Below are 24,392 nucleotides of genomic sequence, written 5' to 3'. Positions count from 1 at the left end.
TGATGACTTCAAAGATGCACTTTGTACCAATAACTCCCAAATTTCTATCCCTATCCTTGTCCTCTAGTTTTCTTAATTTTAATAATATCATTAAAAACATAAAATGAAATCTGGTCTTATCTTTATACAAAACCATTCAATACTCACCATCAGATATTTATTTAACATATATCATATGCTAGATACTTTTTTCCCATTCTGGGACATAAAGGAAAAGAATGTTCTCTATTGGGTGAGAAAAACAAGTGAACTTTACACTGTAACATGATAAATGTTTGGATTTATTGAAGAGGTCCATCTGAATCTAGACTTTTGCTCAAACACTGTTGAGTTACCTACTGATGTTTAATAAATTATCCCTAAACTGGGCAGCTTAAAACAACGAATGTTTGTTATTGTATGGCTTCTGTGGGTCAGGAATCTGGGCATAGGTCAGTGGATACCTCTGGCTCAGGGTTCTTCAGTAGCTACAATCAAAGTGTGGGCAGGGACCAAGTAATCTCAAGGCCCAACTGAAGGAGGATTTACTTCACAGGTCAGTCACTCATGTGGTTCTTGGCAAGACTTATTTCCTAGTGGATTGTTAGACCAAAGGTCTCAATTTCTTATGGGCTGTTGGCTGGAGGCCTCACCTTGCTACCATGTGGCCTTCTCCACAGAACAGCTCAAAACATAATAGCTGGTTTACCCACTAGGGCTCTGGGAGAGTGAGCAAGAAATTCTGGCAGGACTGATGTCAGTCTTTTAGCAACTGAGTCTCAGAAGTGATACACCATTGTATTAGCCATATCCTATCAGAAGCAAATCATAGGTTCAGCCCACAATCAATGGAAGGTAATTGAGGTATGAACACCGGAAGGTGGGGATCATTGGGGACCATGTTAGAGTCTGCCTACCTCAAATACAATTAATTATATTTATCTTTTTTGTTATTATTTATCTCCTTCTCTGTCTTCTCTATTTTCTCCTACTCCTTCACTCTGAATTGATGTACTTACTGCAAAGTATGGTCTCTCCACTTCAGGAAAGCCACAGGACTCCAATAAGCAATCTCAGAGAAAACTATTAAAAATGTCCTATACCTTGAATAGCTTCAAAGTAAAATTTGAGTGAGATAGAAATATTCAATAATCATACAGTCATCACATATAATTATGGGAAATCTGGACATAAATTTCATTAGGAGCTATCGTTATCTTGGGGAAAACATTACTGGGCTCAGCTGCCAACCATTATCACACTCAGAATTCTAGCCAGATCACCATGTAAGGAAAACAGGCATGGCTCAGGAAATGGTAGAAGTTTCTGATGCTAGCTCTGCTGCATGAACTATCTGGGAAACCATTTACCCTCTTTGTGCTTTGTTTTCCTTATCCGTAAAGTGGCTGTGAAATGCTCACTGTCACAGGACTCTTGTCATTTTTGTGCTAATACTAATTATCCAAGTTAATTCCATGTACATGTGGTCACTTCATCTCTGGGAGTTGTCCTCTCTGAAATGTGGAAGAAGAAGTGTCCGATATAGAGTCCTGAGACTCTGACTCTGCTAGCACACATTTTGATCATAGGTCCCAGGAATAACAGCTATGTGAGCACACTCCCATATTGGTATAATTTTCAATTGATGAGGTATGTAATATTAATCTGTACTAATATATTACATGTATTATAAAAAAATATAGGGGAGCCTGGGTGGCTCAGTTGGTTAGGCATCCAACTTTGGGTCAGGTCATGATCTCATAATCCGTGGGTTCAAGCCCCGCATCAGGCTCTGTACAGACAGCTCAGATCCTGGAGCCTGCTTTGGATTCTTTGTCTTCCTCTCTCTCTGCCCCTTCCCTGCTCATGCTCTGTCTCTCAAAAATAAACGTTAAAAAAATAAAAAAATATATGTAGTCTACAAATCAAAAACAGATAAAATATTGTGAAAATAAAATTTAACTTTACATTTATTAATGGTATGCCAAACCTTTTTATCCTCAAATTGTAGAGATTTGATGTCTACATAGTTGTTTATAAATGCCTTGTAAATTAAACTGGCATCATACAATCATTTGCTAATATTGAAAAGTATAACATACACTTAGGGCTAGATTCATTATTTATAATAATTACGTATATCCACATTTCAAGTAGTCATCTTGAAAATTTTTATTTCTGTTTTTTTAGCCTACATCTTGGCAGAATTGATTGGCTCATCATTAATTTCTTTTCTTAGTATGGCTGAAAAGGATCTCCTTTGAGGAGGAGGAGAAAAATCATTATGACATTTTCTTTATTCTTTAAAAAAATTTATTCTTGCATTATAAATATTGTCATCAATGCAAAGTTTCTTTCCAAGAGCCTCTTAAAGCTATTGGTTCACTAGTGAGTATTAATTTAGTTAAACTAGATGATATAATCTAGAAATCTGCTTACCACCCAAAGGAAACAGCAACACTTTGTGATACTCAGAAAACACAAGAGCAAAGATGCCATCATTATCCTTTAGAACAGTAGAGTTCAGACTGAAATGTCAGCTGAGTAAAATACCTATTTACTAAATACTAGTAAAGTTGAGGCATTTTTACTTTTAAAGATAGAAATAGATATAAATAAGAGTCTCTCTCTTTATATATAGACTATATGTATATCTATCTATATACATACATGGTTTTTTTCCTACCCAGAGCTATGTATGTGTGTACACTTCAATTCGGAGTCTACTGTAGTAGATCCCTTTGAGGTTCATCTGAGTGACCAGTGAGGCCTGGGCCAGCATGGGTTTGCAGAGTGCACAGAGGAGTATAAGTGGGCAGAACTCTGGGCTCCCCACCTGGCTGCAGTGAAAGAGCTCCAAGTTCATTTATATTTTAAATACTGACCCTTCTGATAAATTTTCATTGGGACAAAGAATTACACAGTTAAAACATGTTTGAAACTTTCCTCTGGAGAGTACAAATGCTTGAAACTGAACACTAAATAGTAAAGTTGCAAAGATAGTCTTTTGCTAAAAAGCTACATATATCAGTTTTTAAAGTTCCTGGGTTTTATCTTTCTTAAAATCTTCCTTACATGCAAAATCATAGCCTTAGATCTAAAAGAGAAAATACTTTAGCCAAACATGGTACAGGCATTTTGAATATAATTAAATGCTAAGTGAAAAACATTGGCTAAAAAAATGTATTAAAGTCTTTTGTTGATTGAGATATTAAGCAACAAGTTTAGAACCTTTTAGAAACAGATCACATTAAAGCAAAGCTTAAAAAAGGATATGGTTCTTGCCGTATTTTGGTGAGTTTAATCTTGGTTTGTCTAGGAGCCTTGGAAATACCAGCTAACTCATGCATCTTAAGATAATATAAAACCAGTGGACTCTGACTTCCAAAATTGAAGAGCACACGGTTAAATTCTGGACCAGTGCTAATATAATGGGACTGTAAAGGGGAAAAAAAAATCAAGTCAATTTTTACTTTTATGTGTTTTTTAAATAACTGTAAATAAATCTAACTGCATTGTAACTATAAATATAGGTTATTATCTGGTATACTAAAAGAAATACAAAGAAATTTCACAAAGCACCTTCTTAATGAAAGAAATTTATTAAAGTATGAGTCTATGAGTTTGTACAGTAAGGCTCTTAATAGCCTTTATATTTATTAACTTGATAGGTCAATAGACATTATTCTGTCTGAAGAATAGAATGAAAAAAAGAAAGAACAAAATGAATAGAGTTCCAGAAAAAGGGACAGGAAAAATATGAAGACAAAAATGACTGAGACTTCCAAACTTTAGCGAAAAACATATCCAAGAAGCTTAACTCCAAGGAGGAAAAATACTCACCTAGACACCTCATACTCAAATTGTTGAAAGACCAAGACAAAAAGAAATTTCAAAACCAGCAAGAGAAAAACAACATACCAGGGAAGCCCAACAAGGTTGAAAGCTGAATTTTTACCAGAACAAAGGAAGCCAGAAGACATGTAGATAACATAATCAAAGTGCTAATGGAAACAAAAAACAAAACAACTTTCCATGAATTCCCTGTTACTCTGTCAAGGAAGGTGACCATAAATATAATTGCTCCAAGATTTTATTACTGACTTCTTGTGGGATATAAGGTTAGTATAGCAACCATTCATACATTAAGTCTTTCCTCCATCTTTGTAATGCCTATATGAGAAATTTATTATTGACTCCACTTCCTGTGAGGAAATAAGATTTTATTTTCATTTGCTTTTGCTGATACATACAGTTCTTATGGTCACTTTTTCATTGCTTTCCTTCAGAAAAGATCCAGAATTATTTTGAACAGTGGGACTATCATAATCAAAAGCAATTCTTTGATGGTGAAAACTCAGTGTCAAAATCAGGCATGTTTTCTATGATGTAAATCATTTACTTTGTCTCAATCTCCTGGGAAAATTCACATAAGATTGTATCTAGCCTGATCTTTAAATTGCATGCAAAAACCAGGCCAGGCTTTGTCTAGACTAAAAGGAAATATTGCCTGTCTAGAGAGAAAGATGCTTCATGACCTTCTTCTTGGTTTCTTTGGATATTGTAAGATAGGAACTTGATCTTACTGAAATTTGAGACACAGACATTTGTTATTTTTTTCCACAGTTTTCCCTTTTTACATAGGAAAACCACAGTTAATATCTACTTATTCCTTAGAAGGACCCCTGGTTTTTAAGGGTACTTCAACCCAATATAAGCAGAACTGGGCATTAAGTGTATATCCAGCGTTTTGTGGAGGCTTAGCCATTTTCTCAGGTACTTTAAAGAGGAAGGTTTGCAGTTGTGCAAAGGACTCCTAGAGACCACAGAGCCAAAAACAATTAGCAGAAAGAAACCTCACTGCTTCCCTTTGCCCCACAAAAGATAATGGTAGAAAAGTATCAGAAAACTTTAAGATCCTACAAACCAAGGTGTTTACAGTCAAGAGTCAACTTAATACTAAATTTTAGAACCAAGCAATGCCATAAACTTAGAAAGAGTCATAAGAGATGAGCGAGAAAATCCAAAGGAGGATTTTGGTATTTCATTGTTTTGCTAATTTATTAAAGGATAATTGCTGTCAATGACTAGAAAGGTAAACTTTGATTTTTGAAGTTTGAATGTGCCTTTGGCCAATGCTCATATGGGCATTGGGAACCGACAGGCACCCATTCAGCATCTGGACAACCCTAGTGCTTAGGAAAGTCTTTAGGTTGAACTCAAAACTGTCTCCCTATAGCTTTCACTTACCAGTAAACGTAAGAACTTTGTGGTTTGTATTGGTAAAAAAAATTATTTTGAGCCACACAGAAAAAGCCTAATCCTGCTTTCCTACAGTAGCTCTTTACATATTCAAAAACAGTTATTATGACCACCAGAGTCGTTTCTTTTGTAAGAAAGAAATGCCTTTAAATATTTTGGCCATTGCTCAAAAGATACTGTTTCAGAAACCTTAATTATCCTGATTATTTTTTATTTAGAACTCCTCTGTTTGTCTACACCCTTTTACAATGCAAGGCTCCCAAATGAACATAATAAACAATCATTGTTTAATCAGCATAGAGTAGATCCCATATGTCTGTTTAAACAGCTCAAGAATGCAGTAAGACTTGATGGTCAACAACATTCTCTGTAGATACATACAAAGCTTACTGTAAAAAACAATTTCCAAATCTTTTCAGATGCTTCTAACCCAAGGCTTTATTATCCTGTACGTATGCAGCTGTTTGGATCTTTATACTTTTTCCATAATAAAAATTTATCTTCTAAGATTAGGCCTATTACTCGACTATTATAAACTTTTGGTCATCCAATGTATTCATAGTTCTTCGAAGGTTTATGACCTCTACATATCTAATAAAAATGGCAACCATATTGTTGTTGACGAAATAGTCTGCATAGGACAGGGCCAATGATATAACGATGTGGTGTACTACCAGAGATGAATCTATTACATTTCCTGATTTCTAAATCCAGCAATATTGTACATGCCTCCCCAACCCTAAAGGTGGGATATTGTCATTGATCCCAAATTGACTCCTAGAGATCATCAGTTTCTATTCTAAGTACAAATCACCTTGGCAGCACTGTAAAGGTTGGAAAACATTCTATATATCTGGATTATTAAAGACTGGGAAATGTATAAGTGTTGACTTCAGAAAGTGATTTGTATATAGGCATAATTTAAAATTTATGGTCAGACTTGACTAGACAAATCAGACAAAATTTTAGCAATAAAGACTGCAATCAATTTAAAACCTATTTGTCTAGTAAGAGATCAAATTCAGAATTTCAAGCCTATAAACTCATCAAATCTTGGCTAAAGCAACACAAGGTGGCCAAGTCCATGAGGATCTCTAATAGGGAGGAACCACCAGAAATGTGCAAAAACTAAGTACCCAAGACTTATCAGTAACAGGACTCACATATGGCCAGTTACTCCAGGGCCATGGCTTAAGAGGAGTTTGATGAAAACTCTTGCGAGGTTTTCCCTGCAACTTTGACTAGAACTTATTGAGATCACAGCCATGTTTGTATATCAACCCAAGGAAAAGCAGTGCCACAAGTGTGGGAAGAGATGAATGCCATGTTTTTTTTCCATTAGAGATGAGGATATTTTATTTTTTTTAATATTTAAAGTTTATTTATTTATTTTGAGAGAGACTGCAAGCAGGATAGGGGCAGAGAGAGAGAGGGAGAGAGAGAATCCCAAGCAGGTACTGCTGCCCTGTCAGCACAGAGCCAGCCACAGGGCTTAACCCCACAAACTGTGAGATCATGACCTGAATCGAAATCAAGAGTCAGATGTTAATCAACTGAGCCACCTAGGTATGCAGAGGATACTTTAAAAAAACAATAAAACATTTTAACATTAAGATTAACCTGTCCAGTAAATCATTTTGATCATTAAATTTTTCTAAAATATATATCAGGAGTGTAATAATGAACATTGCCTATATGAAGCTGTTCAACTAATTATAGCAAATTAAAGAAGTAATAGCATTTTTGGGGATGCCTGGGTGGCTCAGTGCATTTAGCGTCTGACTTCAGCTCAGGTCATGATCTCATTCATGGTTTGTGAGTTCGAGCTCTGTGTCCTGACAGCTTGGAGCCTGGAGCCTGCTTTGGATTCCGTGTCTCCCTCACTCGCTGCCCCTCCCCGACTTGTGTTCTGTTTCTCTCTGTCTCTGTCTCTTTCAAAAATAAACATTTAAAAAAAAGTAAGAACATTTTTTATGATTACTATGCTCCAAACCTTTGTTGTTAGTCTTGATATATTTGATTCTTCTTTGAATGTGGACGTTGTATATGCTCTTGGATTCTTTAAAATTTTCATCATATTGAAGTCTATAGCTAAAAGAGAAAACAAAATATTTTCCTAAATATTCTGTGGTTTTTTTCTTTTCAAAAAGGTGTGACACTTTTTCTTCTAGCAATGTACCCTAAATATGGAAAAAAACAAAGATGGATGAGAGAGAGGTTAGGATATTGTCATAGTTTGCCTCCGTTAGAGGAAATAAATATACCATCACATTTTTACTTAAAAGGGCTTTAGAATTGATAAAACTCACTCACTTACATTATCTCTTTCATTTCACTGTCACAAACCATTCTGTGAGATGAGTAAGATTTTCCACAATTTACAGATGGGATAATTAAGTGCAGGAAATTGTATGACTCGAAGCTATATCTCTAAGCTATCATTTAAGACATAGGCCTAGGTCTTTTGCTTTAGAGTCTGGGGCTGTCCATGACCTGGTAGTTTAATGCAATAGGAGGCTTGGGCCTCTGTATGCCAGGGTCCACCTTTTCCATATATTGACAACAAACCTAAATAAGGAAAGACCTGGTAAGTTTTCCCTGCAACTGGCATGAATATACATGAAGATAACAAGGGAATCTTGCTATGTTTTAAAGAAAAGGAAAATTATATGGTTTAATCAGCATGTCAATCAGCCTAAAAGAACAAGCTAATTATTAAGGATATCTTAACACAGAGCAGAGAAAACAAGTAATCTGAGGAGTGTACTAGATTCTAGCCTGGTTATTATTATCAATTACCAGGTAGACTAATTATATCTACAGATTGTAATGTTGATGATCCAGCTCTGAAAAGTTAAGGAAAGTCACCTGGATTGATTTCTGACATTAGAAATTAAAATATATTAATATTAGCCTGATATGCTACAGGCAAGTAGGCATTTATCTCTGGCAGAGTAAAGAATTGGTTAGGAAGGAACTAGCGTTTTAAAATTTTGAGTGGAACCAAGGTTAGATTAAGTTGGAGTTGGAATGGGCAAGAAAGGTAATAAACCATATAGTTTATTTCCTTTAAAACCTGCTCAAAAGCAAACAACCACTTATGGAGGGACATCTGACAATATCTACAAAAATACAGATGTATTTTCTCTTTGACTCAGCAATCCCTCTTCTGATACTATATCATACATAATCTCCTCCTCCACAGTATGAAAGAACACAAGTACAAGTTTATTGACTGTGGTGTAATTTAAAAAATTTAGAGATTATAAATGGCCCATGCGTTTAACAGCAGTCAAGTATTAGTTAAATAAACTAAGGCACTCTGATTTGATGGAACATTATACACCTGTAAGAAGAAAATAAGGAAGATACCTATACTGATGTGAAGACATCTACAGGTCATATCATTAAGTGATGAAAGCAATGTGTAGAGCAGAGCATATTATTTGACTGAATATATACCTTTAGTATAAAATGGAGAGTATAAAAATATATTGTATTTGCTTTCATTTGTATAAAGAAACATTGGAAAGATAAATAAAAAAACCAATGCAAATATTCTCTGAGAGGGATAATTAAAAAAATAAAACCGGCTCAATTTTGAATATTCTTAAATACATATGTATATAATATTTAACTTCTAGTCTTTATGAATAGATATAATATTAATAGTAAATGGGCCTCTACTTCATGTCCACTATGCCCAGAATAAAAACCTTACTTTTGAGAATACTTAACTTTTGTTGTAAAATAGTCAATAGAAGGTCATATACATTAATATCAGGCAAAAATCTTAAACTGAGAGTAATAGCAAAAGATAAAAATGTAAGAACTAAATAAAAAACATGAAGCAAGGAAATTTTAGGAGTAAAAGAGTCAAAGAAAAAATTGCAGAAAATCCTAGAAAAATGAAAAACCTCTCCATGATATGATAAGAGTAATAAGTAATCCTAAAATGACTATATTTATTAGCATTTTTCTCCTATAGTCCCCTAATCCATAATTTATTTTAGGTGAAAATATTAACTTTTCCCTGATTATAGTTTTCATATATCCTCTGTTCTCATAATCCCTAAAAGCTTGAGAAGATCATCTGAAAAACCAAAAATAATTCTATTTTATAAAAGCATAAGAAAATGTCTCAACTATTCTTACTAGTCTGCAGAAATTTTACTAGTGACAAGTATTCTATTCTTACTCCACTTACATCGGAAAAAAATTCAATTCCATAACTATCGCCTATTTATTTTAGGAATGTTTAAAAGGGAGACACTAATGCAAGTAAGTATGGTTATCTTTTCCACTTATAGTTTTTACTTCAGTAGTCTTTCTGAGATGCAAATAACCCACATATCTTGGCAAAATTAAACTTCATGCATACGATTACTGAATAAACTATAGAAACAAACAAAAAAGCATTACTCAGAGATCTGTTTATATCTAACTTAAATAGAATTGCTCTTGGAGAGCTTCATCTAGTACTGAAATAAGGGGAAACAAAGGAAAGAAAACACAGGCAGTCATGCAAAATATATGTGATATGAGCAAATAAGAAATAAAACAAATACAATTTTTTCAGTAATATAGGAAAATGATACAATTATTTCAAAGAAAGTACTGCACACCCATAAGTATGTCCTTACTATCTTACTGGATATATTTTCTTACCATGCTTCCCAGATTTTTTTCAGATCCTTATACATATACTTCCCCAATTCATTTCCACCTTTTGCAGACCAAGTAATTGGTTTGTTAACATATTAGATATCAAACAAGTGACATCTGTCTACTTATGGTTCTATATATAGAACCATCTTCCCCCTCTCTATCTGTGGTATGTTTTAAATTGGCAAAATGAAGCATTAAGGACTTCTTCACAATGTTCCAAGGTACAATCAACTTTGTTCTCTTAGTAATGTCAACATAACATATATAATTGTATATAATCTCACAGAGAGGTTAGGGAGTTCAAGTGCCTACAGATGCACTTTGTTAATTATGAAGTGCTATATGCATGTAAGGTACCACTAGCTAGCATCTTTGGGAACTAAATGTAGTATATTCAAGAACATCAAGATTTTTTGTGTAATATATAATAGTGCTCCATGTCATGATTATTTCCCAAGGAAAATACAGTATCATTACTTTATTTTGGCTTGAGAAGTTATTTCTTTCTATTACTGCTTACTAGGTATTGTATCTGTGTCTTTAAAGACTAAATCATTACTTAGACAAGTTATAGGTGAAAAACACAAGTGATTAGTTTTTTATTAGTTGTATAGTTATTGTATAAAGAGGTAAGTGGCAAGTATCTGAAATAAGGAACTAGTGTATTTATGAACTAAGGCTCTTTGGAGCCACACATTACAAATGTAAAACAAAATAGCTTTTAAGCTTGATTTGATCAAAGATGTTGTTGAAAGAAACTAGATCTCTGTTAAGGCTTTCCTGTAGAATGGAAAACATTTAAAAAAAAAAAACAACCTAATAACTAATGGGGTTCTGAAACAAAAATGAGGACTTACTGTCTGGGAAATTCCTTTTTCCCATATCATATATAAATTTATCTATATAAGAAGTTTAAAAATGCTACAAAAATTAAGACTAATTTCATTTTCTACACAGTAATACAAACTATAATTGTTGAAAATAATAAAGTTAAAAAGAATTGGGATTACTTTTATTTTATAACCAAGCCCTGACAATCTTGCCTGGTGTCATATAAATTATTTTCATTCTTCAGATTAGTGATTATATGAACTTATCATTGATGGATTCTATGTTGAAACCATGTTCCCATCTTTCCATATCTAAAAATGTTCTACAAAAGAGAAGGCCAGAACAGACTTTTGTGGCTACTACCCAGAGGACACATCCTTTGGTAGCATGGTTCTGGGAGCCAGCAGGACTTGTGTTCATGGGTTCAGTAGGAAAGCAGCAAACAAAGAAATGGCTCTTAATTGGCTATTACCCCAGGGCTCAAGGAAGAGAGAAATCTAATTTTCTCCTGAAAGAGATTTATTTGCATATTTTCTTTTTTTTTTTTTTAATATTTTATTTATTTCTAGGAGAGAGAGAGAGAGAGACAGCGTGAGCAGGGGAAGGTCAGAGAGAGAGGGAGTCACAGACTGAAACAGGCTCCAGGCTCTGAGCTGGCAGTCAGCACAGAGCCCGACGCGGGGCTCGAACCCACGAATCGCGAGATCATGACCTAAGCGAAAGTCGGAAGCTCAACCGACTAAGCCACCCAGGCGCCCCTATTTGCATATTTTCAAAGCTGCTGCCTGAGGGCCTTGTTTCCACTCAGCTGAATCTAAATGTTGACTGAGATCCTTCCCTTTGGGAAAGTACTTGACACACCCTCAACTAATAGGTACAAAGTTGGCTGTTTTAACAAATCAGAAAGGTTTGAGAGAAACCAAGAGATGGGGCCAGGTTGAATGAAAAGCTCATCTCCTACAAAAGGCCACTCCCTCAAGACTGGGAGAAGTGGATGTTTTATCAAATGCATAGAGTCCAACACAGAGTCAAGGAAAATGTAGAAACAAAGGAGTATGTTCCAAATGAAAAAACAAGTTAAAACCTCAGAATTTTTTTTTTTTTTTTTTTAACAAAACAGAGGTAAGTGGTTTACTTGATAAAGAATTCAAAGTAAGTCATAAAGGTGCTCACTGAGGTCTGGAGAACAATGCAAGAACAAAGTGAGAATTTCAACATAAAATATAAGAAAATACCAAACAAAAATCACAGAGCAAAGAATATAATAATGGAATTGAAAAATACAATAGAAAGGTTAAATAGAGACTAGATGACGTGGAAGAAAGGATCAGAAAATTTGGAAACAAGACAGTGGAATTCATCCAATAAGAACAGTAAAGAAGAGAAAGAGGAAGAACATGGAGAAGAAAAAGAAGAGGGGAGAAGATGAGGAAGAAGAAAAAGAGTAAAGATAGCTTAAAGGACTTATGAGGCAACCTCAAGCAGATCATATATTTGCATTATAGGGGTCCCTGAAGGAGAAAAGAGAAAGGGTCAGAAAACTTACTCGAAGAAAAAATAGCTGAAAGCATCCCTAACTTGGGGAAGAAAATAGACGTCTAGATCAAGGAAGCCCAGAGAATTCCAAATAAAACAATGCCAAAGAGACCCAGGCCAAGACACATTATAATTAAATTGTCAAAATTTAAAGACAAGGAGAGAGACTTATAAGCAGCTAGAGAAAAGCAAGTTATTATGCACAAGTGAACCCCTGTAAGATTATTAGCAGATTTTTCAGCAGAAACTTTTAAGGTCAGAAGGGAGTGGCATGATATATTTCAAATGCTGAAAGAAAAAAACCTGTCAAACAAGAACACTCTACCCAATAGAGTTGTCTTTTAGAATTGAGAAAGAGATAGAGATTTCCAGACAAGCAAAAGCTAAAGGAGTTCATCACTGGCTTACAAGAATGTTAAAGGGACATTTCTTTTCTTTCTTTCTTTCTTTCTTTCTTTCTTTCTTTCTTTCTTTCTTTCTTTCTTTCTTTCTTTCTTTCTCTTTTCTTTTCTTTCTTTTCTTTTCTTTTCTTTTCTTTTCTTTTCTTTTCTTTTCTTTTCGAGAGAGAGCACGAGTAGGGGAGAGGAGAAGGGGGAGAGAGAGAATCTTAAGCAGGCTCCACACTCAGCATGGAGTCAGACATGGAGCTCGATCCCATGGCCCTTGGGTCATGACCTGAGCTGAAATCAGGAGTTGGATGCTCAACTGACTGAGCCACCCAGGCGCCCCTAAAGGGATTTCTTTTAAGCTGAAACCAAAGGATGCTAATTAGTAATAGGAAGATATATGAAAGTATAAATCTCATTAGTAAAAGTAAATATATAGCAAAATTCAGAATATTCTAATGTTGTAAAGTGGTGACTTAATCACTTACAAATCTAGTACATAGGTTAAAGTATTAAAAACTATAATTAAGAATTTGTTAATGGATATGTTAGGTAAAAAGAAATTGTGACATCAAAAGCATAAAACATGGGGGAGGAATAATAAGGCAAAGTTTTAAAATGTGTTCAAACTTAAGTTGTTATCAACCTAAAATAGCTGTTATAAATATAAGTTGTTTTATGTAAGCCTCAAAGTAATTACAAAGCAAACACTAATAGCAGATAAACAATAGATATAAAGAAATATCTAGGCAAATCACTACAAAAAATTCATCATATCATAAGGGAATAGAGCAAGAGAAGAAAAGAACAAAGAATTACAGCCAGATAAAAATTTTTTAAATGGGAATAAGCACATATGTTTCAATAATTATCTATAAATGTAAATACACTAAAGTTCCCCAATCAAAAGACAGAGTGGCTAAATGGGTAAACAAACAAATAAGACTTACATATATATATATATATATATATATATTGCCTAAAAGAGACTCACTTCACATGTAAGAACACACACAGACTGAAAATTAAGGGATTGAAAAAGATATTCCAAGCAAATAAAAATGAAAAGAGACCTGGGGTAGCTATATTTATATCAGACAAGATAGACTTTAAGACAAAGACTGTAACAAAGAGAAAAAGGTCATTATATAATGGTAAAGGGGTCATTCCAACTATAGGATATACCATTTATAAATATTTACGCACTTAATATTGGAGCACCTCAATATATAAAGCATATAGTAACAGACCTAAAGGGGGAAATGGACAGCAATACAATAATAGAGGGGATTTTAATATCCAACTTTCATCAATGGATAGATCATTCAAACAGAAAATCAAAAAAAGTCATTGGCCTTAACTGACACATTAGCCTAGATGGACTTAACAGACCTCTCTAGAATATTCCACCCAAAAGCAGCAGAATACACATTCTTTTAAATGCATGTGGAACAGTCGCCAGGACAGATCATATGTTAGGCCACAAAACAAGTCTTAATAAATTTAAGAAGACAGTGATCATATCAAGAAACTTTTATGACCACAGTGGTATGAAACTCAAAATCGATTATAAGAAAAAAACTAGAAATTTCACAAATATGTGGAGATGAAACAATATGCAACTAAACTAATGGATCAAATTAGTTTTATTTCAAATAAAGAAATTCAGTAAACTTGTAGCAAAATAAACATAATCAGTTACATTTTTCACACCAACAATAGTCTACTTGGAAAGGAAATAAAGAAAACAGTCCTGCTTTTGACTGCACTGAAAAATTTAACCAAGACTGTGAAAGACTATAAGAGGATGATGAAAGAAATTGAGGAAGGCACAAATAATTGGAAGGATATTTTCATGTTCATGGATTGAAAGAATTAATATTGTCAAAATGTCCATACTAAACAAGCAATATACAGAGTCAGTGTGATTACATTCAAATTCCAATGGGATTTTCACAGAAATAGAAAAAACAGTCTTAAAGTTTGTATGGAATCACAAAAGATCCCCAATAGCCAACGCAATCTTGACAAAAATGAACAAAGTTGGAGGCATCACACTTCAGGATAGACAGTCCGGATACAAATTGAATCATATACTGCATATACATATATAGTTTACTACTTTTTTACACGCATGCCAAAATACACCATGGGGAAGAGACAGTTTCCTCAATAAATGGTGTTGGAAAAACTAGACATTCACATGAAAAAGAAAGAAAATGGACCCCTTTCTTATTCCTGGGAAAACCATTTCTAATAAAATGACAGATAAAACAAAAATCTTAGTCAAAAATTGAATGAAGTGGACATAAAAGTCATAAAAGAGAATAAAATTGGCAGGTAATCTCTTGAAAAAAAGTCCAACTTCATCAGTAGTCAAAGAAATGAAAACACCACTGATATGCCCTTTTTTAATTGAAAAAGAAAAAGAATGATGATGTGCAACATTGTTGGAGACATGTGTAAATCTCATGTGCTAACGAAGGGTCATAGCAGTTGTCATATGCCTCCAAAGCATTCGAGACACTTGGGTTTGAATGAAGTTGGCAGCAACCTGTTTCTTGGTCTTTTTAACTTCCCAAGCTCTTTCTCACTGGACTAGAGGGGAGGAATACTCTAATATTTTCCTCTTAAGGAATTATCTTGATTCTTCAATATTCCTTTATCACCATCTTTTACAGGCTAGAGGTAGTAGGCTAATGGCCTGCAGGAAGGTCTTTAGGATGTTATCTGTTGCTGTCATCAGTCTTTATGACCTCAGAAGAAAGGAAGACAGAAACAGTCTCATTTTAACATTCCATTACCCAGTTTGAGGGGATTTCTGTAACAACCAAAATAGCTTTAACTAAGATGCTTGGATTAATTCCTCAGTTTCTCCAGGGTAGTTTACTCCGATTGGGTACAGTAAAGAAAAACTGCTATGTATTAAAATTATCACTCACGCTACCATACTCACTCATTTCACAAATGTCTACTGAGTTTCAGCTACATGTTCAAGCCCTGAGATACAAAGATGAAGATGACAGGGCTCATTGTCTATGTGGGGGAGGAGAGGACGCGTCTGATACATATTCTCATATAATTGCAATGCAGTATGATAAAGCTATAGCAAAAGAAAACATGAAAGTGTCACAAGAACACAAGAATTCTTGCAGTGGCAGATTAAATGAGAATTGCAAAGAATTGGGAAAAAAGAATTTTGTTTTTCACCTTCTGAATTACTCGTCACATTATACTAGATTGGCCTTGTGTTCATTCTACCATTCAAAGGATAAGGAAACTGTACTATAAAGAAGCTATAAAGATGCCTTTTAAATTGTACTGCTATGACTAATAATACTGTAGGTTTTTTTTTTTTTTTTTTTACAAATAGTTTATTGTCAAATTAGTTTCTACATAACACTCAGTGCTCATCCCCAAAGTGCCCTCCTCCATGCACATCCCCCCCTCCCCCCCACATCCATCAGTCCTCAGTTTTTGTCAGCATTCAAGAGTCTCTCATGGTTTGCCTCTCTCCCTTTCCCCCACCATTTCCGCCCTTCTTCTCCCGCTTGTTCCTCCGTCAAGTTCCTCCTAATCCTCCTATACGTGCAAACATATGATATTTGTCCTTCTCTGCCTGACTTATTTCGCTCAGCATAACACCCTCAAGGTCCATCCATGTTGCTACACATGGCCAGATTTCATTGTTTCTCATTGCCATGTAATAATACTGTAGGTTTTGGATCCAAGATTTTAAAAACTAATAGTATGTGTTGAAGTGTTAACTTTTTCCTTAAATATTTCTTAATTTCTTTTCTTGCTTTATTTTATGCATCCTGTATGGTGTTTTTTATTTACTGGAACACTCGTTTGTTGGGACAATATTTTACATGTATTATTATATAAATACTATTTTTTTCAAACGTTGGGTCCTACTTTTCTTTGAAAAATATCACAGCTATCTGTGAACGTTCCACCAATGGCAGAGAATTTTGAGAGCTTTATCTTCCTCTAAAATTGCCTTAAAGGTATATAAGCCCTCTCTGCAGATACTCCAAGACAATTTCATTCATAGTTTGGGAGGCTTCTCATCTAGGCCAGGTCTTCTCCTCTCTGAGGGGATTGGAGATCTAACTCCCACCTGACCAGTAATTTAAAGATAATATATGTGAATTTAACCTGCATTCCCAAAGGAGACTAGTGTGTTAGTTAAGCATGTAGGCCTTGGAGTCAGATGGATACAGATTTAAATGCCAGCTCTGTCATTTGTAGACTAAGTGACCCTGCACAAACTAATTTTGTTAAGATTCAGTTCCTTCAAATATAATTGGATAATAATTACTCTACAGACATATTAACTGGTTAAAAATGAGATCACATATGCAAGTCGCAGTTCCTAGCATATTGTAAAGGTTATATAAATGTTAGTAAATGTTGTTATTAAGATTATTTCTTAAGGAGTATAAATTCAAATTCACTTTTATTTCATACATATAAAAGCTTGTTTAGAGAAAATATTGAAAATATAGAGGTGTGACTGAGTTTTGTTTATTTCCACATTGGAAATAATGTATACATTTTCCAGTTAAGGTAGACTGAAAAAGCTATGTATTAAAATGGAATTTTCCCACCATCTATAGATCCATTTTACCAGACTGTGCATTGTATTTTTTAAACGTTTATTTATTTATTTTTAGAGATAAAGAGAGACAGCATGTGGGCACACATGTGGTGGAGGGGTGGAGAAAGAGGGAGAGAGAGAGAATCCCAAGCATCGCATAATCTGATTCAGGGGTTGATCCCATGAACCGAGAGCTCATGACCCAAGTAGAAATCAAGTCAGACGCTCAACCAACTGAGACACCCAGGTGCCCAGATTTTGCATTGTCTTTGTTTCCTTTGTCAACACAGTACAATCTTACAGACTCAACTCTGGCTGTATTCACTATGTCAAAAGAGTTCATTATATTTACTGTCCTGAGCTTGTCTCAGGAAAGTGTAGTAATCAATTGGGGTGTTCAGAATAAATATTCACCTTTTTATCCTTCCAAGGCACATGGTAGCCTCTTCCCTCTTTCACAATCTAGTAAAACCTTGGTTTTCGAGCATAATTTGTTCTGGGAACATGCTTGTAATCCAAAGCACTTGTATATCAGAGTGAATTTCCCCATAAGAAATAATGGAAACTCAAATGATTAGTTCCACAACCCAAAAATATTCTTATAAAAATGATTAAAATACTGTAACATAATACAAAAAAATTAAGAACATACAAAATATAAAGAAAAATTAACAAACGAATCTGCACTTACTTTTGAAAACCTGCATGGTTGGTGTGAGGGAGACTAGAGAGAGGAGGGTTATTGCGTAAGATGACTTTCACTATCACTAGCAGAATCACTGTTATCTATTGGCTTCATGGAATCTTTTTCTTTTCATGCAACTTTAACAAGGAACCTATCCAATGACACTTGCTTTTGCCTCCTTTTGAGGACTCCATGGAAATGTGCCATTGCATTGTTGTTAGACAGATTCATGGCTTGCACTGCCATAGTCTCCTTCCGGTGGTGCTCTTCTACAAAATTTTGCACGTTTCTGACATTTCACACACTTCTCTGTGTGTAAAAGTGAAGGATTCCTCTGCCTTTTTCTCCTCCTCCTTTGCAGCGACAAAGAGGGAACCATTGACTCAGTTGTGATCATGTGGCATTTGGTGTCACGAACTACTTGTATTGCAAGACATTGCTCGTTTATCAAGTTAAAATTTATTAGAAATGTTGGGTCGTCTTGTGTAACACTCACAGAGCAAGTTACTTGCAATCCAAGGTTTTACTGTATAAGCATGGCCATGCAGCTTGCTCTTGGCAATGAAGTAATGAGATCTGAGTCAAAATGATGTGTGTGTGTTTGTTTGTGTTTGTTTTTGTGAGAAAGATTTAAGAGCCAATGTATAGTTCATTGAGTTTTCTTCTCCCTGCTTCAGTGATTATGGTGAATGAGATAAAGTCTTCTTTGGCTTGGATGTTGGAGTTACTACATTAATAGAGACTTTAGCCTATGTGCAATGGGTACACAATGTAAGTGAAAAATAAACCTTTGTCAGCATGAGCCACATAAGATTTTACTGATGTTGTTACTACTTTATAATATAGCCTATACTAATTGATACAGAGATTCACAGGAAAAAAATATGACTTAGTCTTAGTGTAAGGGACAGATATGCTTTGCATGCACAAATGGTTTGTTTTTATTTTATGGATTCTACCCAATTATGTAAGTAATGCTGTCATTTCCTTTCCTGACAGATAGTAAGCTTAGAGCCAACCTTATTTGGGAGCCAAGTCTGACAAAAGTAAGGGATCTCTTAGTAGGATCTTATATTCTAATCTCATCTCAGATTTTTCTTTTTCTATCGTAAAACTTCTTTTTCTTAATTGTTTATTTAGCATGTTATTTTATGCTGTTGTATTGAACATACTTATGTAAAGCTACCTAAATCCTTATAGGAAAAAGATGAGCATGTATATAATTAAATATATACCTAAGTACACTGCCTATTGTTTTAATAAAAAGGGTTTAAACATGTGATCTGCAAGACGAACCTACCTGTGTGCTTCACCTTCATCTTTCATTTGGGGAGCACTGCTTACCCTTCAGAAAGACACAGGAAGAAGATTCAGGAAACTAAATTCTGGTTTTATTTTGCCACGAACTATATATATATAATCTCTGGCAACGCACTTTCCACTTAAGTCTCTACTTCCTCATTTGTAAAATTGAGGTCTTTAAAAAATTCTTAATTTATGTTCAAATTACGTTCTTTAATTTAACTTACATGAATAAAGGCCTGAGGGGATAGATTAATCTACCTCTATTAAATGGGGAAAAACCCCACAATGTGATTTCTTGAAACTAAATTTGCTATTTTGCATTTATTCATGCATTCCTTCAAGAAATATTTCTTGTAGACTATGTGAAAGATATTACAAGGTTATAGAAAAGCAAAGGATCCAATTCCTGGCTTCAGCAGTCAGTGACAATCAGGCTGATACAACACACGCAGGGAACACTTGTGAAAAACTCAACATCTATTACAAAGTTAATATGAGATAAAGAGGCAAATAGATTGTATCAGAAATAAAACTTTTAAGGATGAGACAGAGGCTCTTTGCAGGATCAGCTTGTCAGAGAAGGCTCTCTTAAAAACTGGTCAGATCTGCAGGACTTCAGACGTGGAAAAAAGAATGCAGGCCAACAGGGATGAGGTTGGGTAACAAGACATTTAGGCAGGACCTTGAGAAGACCACCCTAGTTGCAGCAAAGGGTTACCTTGGGGAATGTTCAAAGACTATGAAAAAGAAAAAGAGCAAAGGAGATTAAGATGGAGTGGTTATCCTAGTGTAAACAGATTTTTACTGTGTGTCTGTCAGGAAATAATGCATTCAACGCAAATCTTTGAGGATGATTGAAATAATTGGTGGGTAATTATGAGTTCATTTAAATACTATAGTTGCTTAACAAATAATGTGAGTGATGTGGTTTTACCCTTTAAGTCATAAAGTTGCTAATGAGCCTAATTATTTCAAATTATCGTAAATTTCATTTCCCCACGGATTGTTTGTAGTGGAGAAAGGTAACATGATAGGCTATCAGAAGTTGAAAGCAATTATGTCTCTTTTACTTATTTTCACCCAATGATTTAAAAATGTTTGCCAAGGGCTTCAAACTTTATCATAGCTGAGTGTAGTCCTTTGTAATAGAAACAAGAACGAACCAAGCCTACTGCTATGAAAATGATGGAGAAAAGAGGAGCCAAGGCATGCATAGTAGCTTATTAGCATAGAGGAATAAAGTAGGGTATTGCTAATAAAAAAATTTTAAACTTTGAAATAATGAAATCAAAGTGGTAAAGAATGCACATTTTGGCGATGTCAATGTTATGTATGATTTATATGAAATACATATGTTTCTTTCAAACTGTGGGTGGAGGAGTCAACTGTAGTGAGGAGAAAACTTTTGCAAGAGCTCATTCTGTTTTCCTCTTAGTGTAAATGTTAAATGGAGGGTGCTGTGGTTCACCCATATCATTTCCTCTTTGTTTGGAGCCATTGTGTTCTAATGGGAAAAATGCTAGCAGAAGTCTTAGTGACGCAGTGCCAGTTCCCCGCCCTTTCCCCCAAATCTTCCCATCAGAACATTTACTATAAGTAAGACTTCTGTACTGAACAAAGAAGCTAGAATTTTATTCCATTATTTAAAAAAATAAATTATAGGCTCTCAAATGTCTTCTATGGGTGGGTTCTCAATATTCACCACTAACAATATGCCTTAAAATAAGTCCATATTCCAAGATCAAATTTGCAAAATTTGGTTCTGTTTTTAATTAAACCAAACTCTAAGTGAGTGAGAAATTAATAGCTAAAATGAATGATTAGAACAAGAAGTGTCTCTTCTAAGGCTGGTAATCCCAAATTCTTTGATCTAGTTACCACTAAACTCCTACCCTGACTGCTGGGACTAACTGAATCCATACTTAATCAAATCAATCATGCCAACCAAAGCAACACTACCAACAGTTTCATTTGTAAGACCACAGGACACTAACAGAATTTATGGAAGGTTTGGATTAGTACCTTGGGAAGACCTGTCCTTTTTAGTGACACTTCCTCAGAGAGAAAGACTGACTGCTAGTACAACATGATCTAAGAATCAATTTTACTTCTAAAATAATTTGTACATTATTTGAAAGAACAAAATGGCAAATACAGCAGTGTTCTTCAAACATCTTCAAATGCCTGGCAATCTTTTTAAAATCTTTTTAGTTTTGGCTTTATTAGGTCTGGGGCCTAATATGACAGCTGTTGGTGATGCTACTAGCCTGTGGAGCTGTCTTGTGAGCAATAAGTGGATAACTAACACAGACCTGCAGCGGTGCCTCTCTAACAGTGAGCCGGTGTCTTCAGCTGCACAGCGGGCCATGAACACCAGTGTTATAGGGTCGCTGAAGGGGTAAGTGAAATTGCAAGGTGCCAGGCAAGATAGGAGCATGGAATGAAGAGCAGAGAACAGGATCCGTAAGGCTGGTAATTGGTACATAGGCTTCGCTATCTTCTTACTCCCACAATGCTTTGTACATGTCATTTAGCTTGTTGGCTCTTAAAAAAGAACTGCTAATGAGAAGATGGACTAATTTTCTGTATTTAGTTTCCAAGATTTCTCATTTGAAAGAATAGGTTTCCAAATATTAATTTGCTTTAAATGATTACCCATACAAACCCTACCTCCATAAACTTTATCTTAAAAAAAAAAAAAAAAGTCTGCCAAGTAAGACTAGATGAACAACTCTTTTAAAATCATTGGATGGAAATTTAAATCACCAGAGGCTGGGGTACCTGGGTGGCTCAATCAGTTGAGTTTCCATCCCTTGATTTCTGCTCAGGTTGTGGTGCTGGGGTTGTGGGATCGAGCCCCACATTGGGCTCTGCACTGAGTGTGGAGCCTGCTTGGGATTCTCTCTCATTTTCTCTCTCTCTCTCTGCTCCTCACTGCACTCTCTCTCTCTCTCTATCTAAAATACATAAAGTGAAAAAAAAAAATAAATCAGAGGTTGCACCATTATGGGTTATTATTTGAGAATGTTTGTCTTCTATAATATGAAGTCATTCTCAGAGGACTATGATTAGAATAGAAACCAGATGTATTTTTCAAGGCTTTATTGAAAAAAAAATGTATACGTGAGTAGAAAATTAATATAAGGATGGCCTAAGGAGGTTTCCAGAAACTTGAAGCATAAGTATGATAGAAAAAGCATGTGTATGTGCATGCGTGAGCAAGAAAGAAAGAGGGGAAGAAAGAATAAAAAATGTGGAGGAGAAAAGTGCAGAGAGAAATGGAAGCAGGATGAATAGGATAAGGAACAGTTTCAGAATTTAAAACAGTACCAAAAATTCTAAATCTCTGTAAATATTTGGTATCATCAGCAAATAGCATAATTTAATTTTACCTGTAAACTAAGAAAGTTAAAAACAGGACAAGATTGTCTCTCCGTCTAAAAGGAATTAAATTAAGCACTAATGAGATGAGCATCTTTGTGAAAAGAAAAAAAAGTCCCCCTTTAAACTTAAAATATTACATGTTCTGGGTATAGCAAAATAATCCAGAAATTTTCTATTTTTCATCCCTTTTCTTGCTTTTCAGGGGGTAAAAGGAATAACGCTTCTGATGCTTTTGAGTTTGTTTCTTGGTTTTATATTTGATTATATTAGAAATAAAGTATGCTTATTACCATAATATGTCAACATCTTAAATGGAATAAAATGAAATGGTAGGCATGAAGAAGGCAGTCAAAGCAAGGGAGGAGTATGTTAAAAATAATTTCATTATCACTTATAATTAGTCTTTAATTACCCCCTTAGTTTTACTAAGAACTAGAATTATTTCTTTTAATTTTATTTATTGAAGGGAAAAATAATAAAATGGATGTTATCCTAAGAAAATATCCCGTCTTAGAATACTTTAAAATCTAGTAAAACTTCATTTATTTGGAGTCCTTAAACAAAATTTGTTACCATTCATATTGAATGTGGATTGAAATTTATCTATTTGCTTTGCAGAAATTTCCAAGACAGTGCAAATTAATAAGATAAATCAGTTATCATGGGAAATTTAAAAATATTTAAGAGAAAAAGCAGTTTTCAAAAATCTTTTAGTACTTTCCTATCCACATTTGCAGGTAAGGTGATAAGCTGTTTCCATATTTTCGTTATTGATTCAATTAAGCCAGGTAACAGTTTGGTTTATTACGAGTATATCACTTGGCATTAATAAACAACATTTATTTTTAAATATGCTATAATTTTGGATTTTCACTAATTCAGCACCTTTCTAAATTCATGATATAATGTTTCCAGCTTCCAAGTTACTTAGGCTAGGAAATCAAAGTTATAATCATGCACAGCCAAAAAATTCTATTACAAAGAAATTAGTCTTGTTTTATTGTTCTTCTAGCACTATCAAATGAATGATATGGTTTTCCTTTTCCCTCCAATTAGGCATTAGGTGAAATTTTAGTTTGTAACATATTCTTTTTGTTGTGTAATCTATATGCTGATCTGAACTACTCTAGTCTAACATTTCTCTATTAGCATATTTTTTCTACAGAAGAAAATATAGAATATAGAAGCAATTTTCTTTTAAATAAAATAAACAGAGAGGGGCTAAGTATTGATTTGTTTAAAAAACGCCAACATTGTTATTAAGGAAATTCTTTCTCAGTACCTTACCCTATATTTTGACAACATTAAAACCCATTTATGGCTGAAATCAAATAATAAAACTGTTTTAGACTTTGATAATAATATAACTTGACTTTTGATCACCTCATGGGGCCTACAATATTTTGAGTGTCAGAGACATTCTTAATTAGAAAAGAGAGGGAGAAGGGCCCTTAACATTTTCATCAAAATACAGACTTAATACTCCTGCCATGAGAAAAACTTTCCTTTTGCACCAGAGTTCCTTAAAAAGAGATTCTGTTTCTACTTTCACATTTTTGTGGTAATTGATTTATAAGTTGCTTACTGGTTCTCATTTCAAGGGAGTAAGAGGTCCAGGTCCCTCTGATGCAGACTGAGTTTTGGGTTATAGCATTCCTCCTAGCTGAACTTTCCAACTGCCTGATTTCCCCATTCTTTGGTTCCACGAAATGGCAACACTATTTATCCTGCTGCAAATGTCAGATAATCTGGA

General features: G+C 34.6%; 1 protein-coding gene across 1 annotated transcript in view; it reads right to left on the bottom strand.

The window, feature by feature from the left end:
- The window catches only part of FAM227B (family with sequence similarity 227 member B), a 197,025-nt gene that overhangs the window by 27,032 nt on the left and 145,601 nt on the right, over nucleotides 1-24,392 (bottom strand). The window contains exons 13-14 of the mRNA XM_039237154.1: nucleotides 7,235-7,332; nucleotides 3,256-3,416 (exon numbers count right to left, since the gene is read on the bottom strand). Coding sequence (XP_039093085.1) covers nucleotides 3,256-3,416; nucleotides 7,235-7,332 — 259 coding nt within the window. The remainder of the gene's footprint in view (nucleotides 1-3,255; nucleotides 3,417-7,234; nucleotides 7,333-24,392) is intronic.

Source organism: Hyaena hyaena, unplaced genomic scaffold, assembly GCF_003009895.1.
Source record: "Hyaena hyaena isolate Hyena2069 unplaced genomic scaffold, ASM300989v1 scaffold_120, whole genome shotgun sequence".
NCBI classification, from domain to species: Eukaryota; Metazoa; Chordata; class Mammalia; order Carnivora; family Hyaenidae; genus Hyaena; species Hyaena hyaena.
Note: the sequence above shows the minus strand (reverse complement) of the source record. Positions and strands in the feature narration are given on the sequence as shown.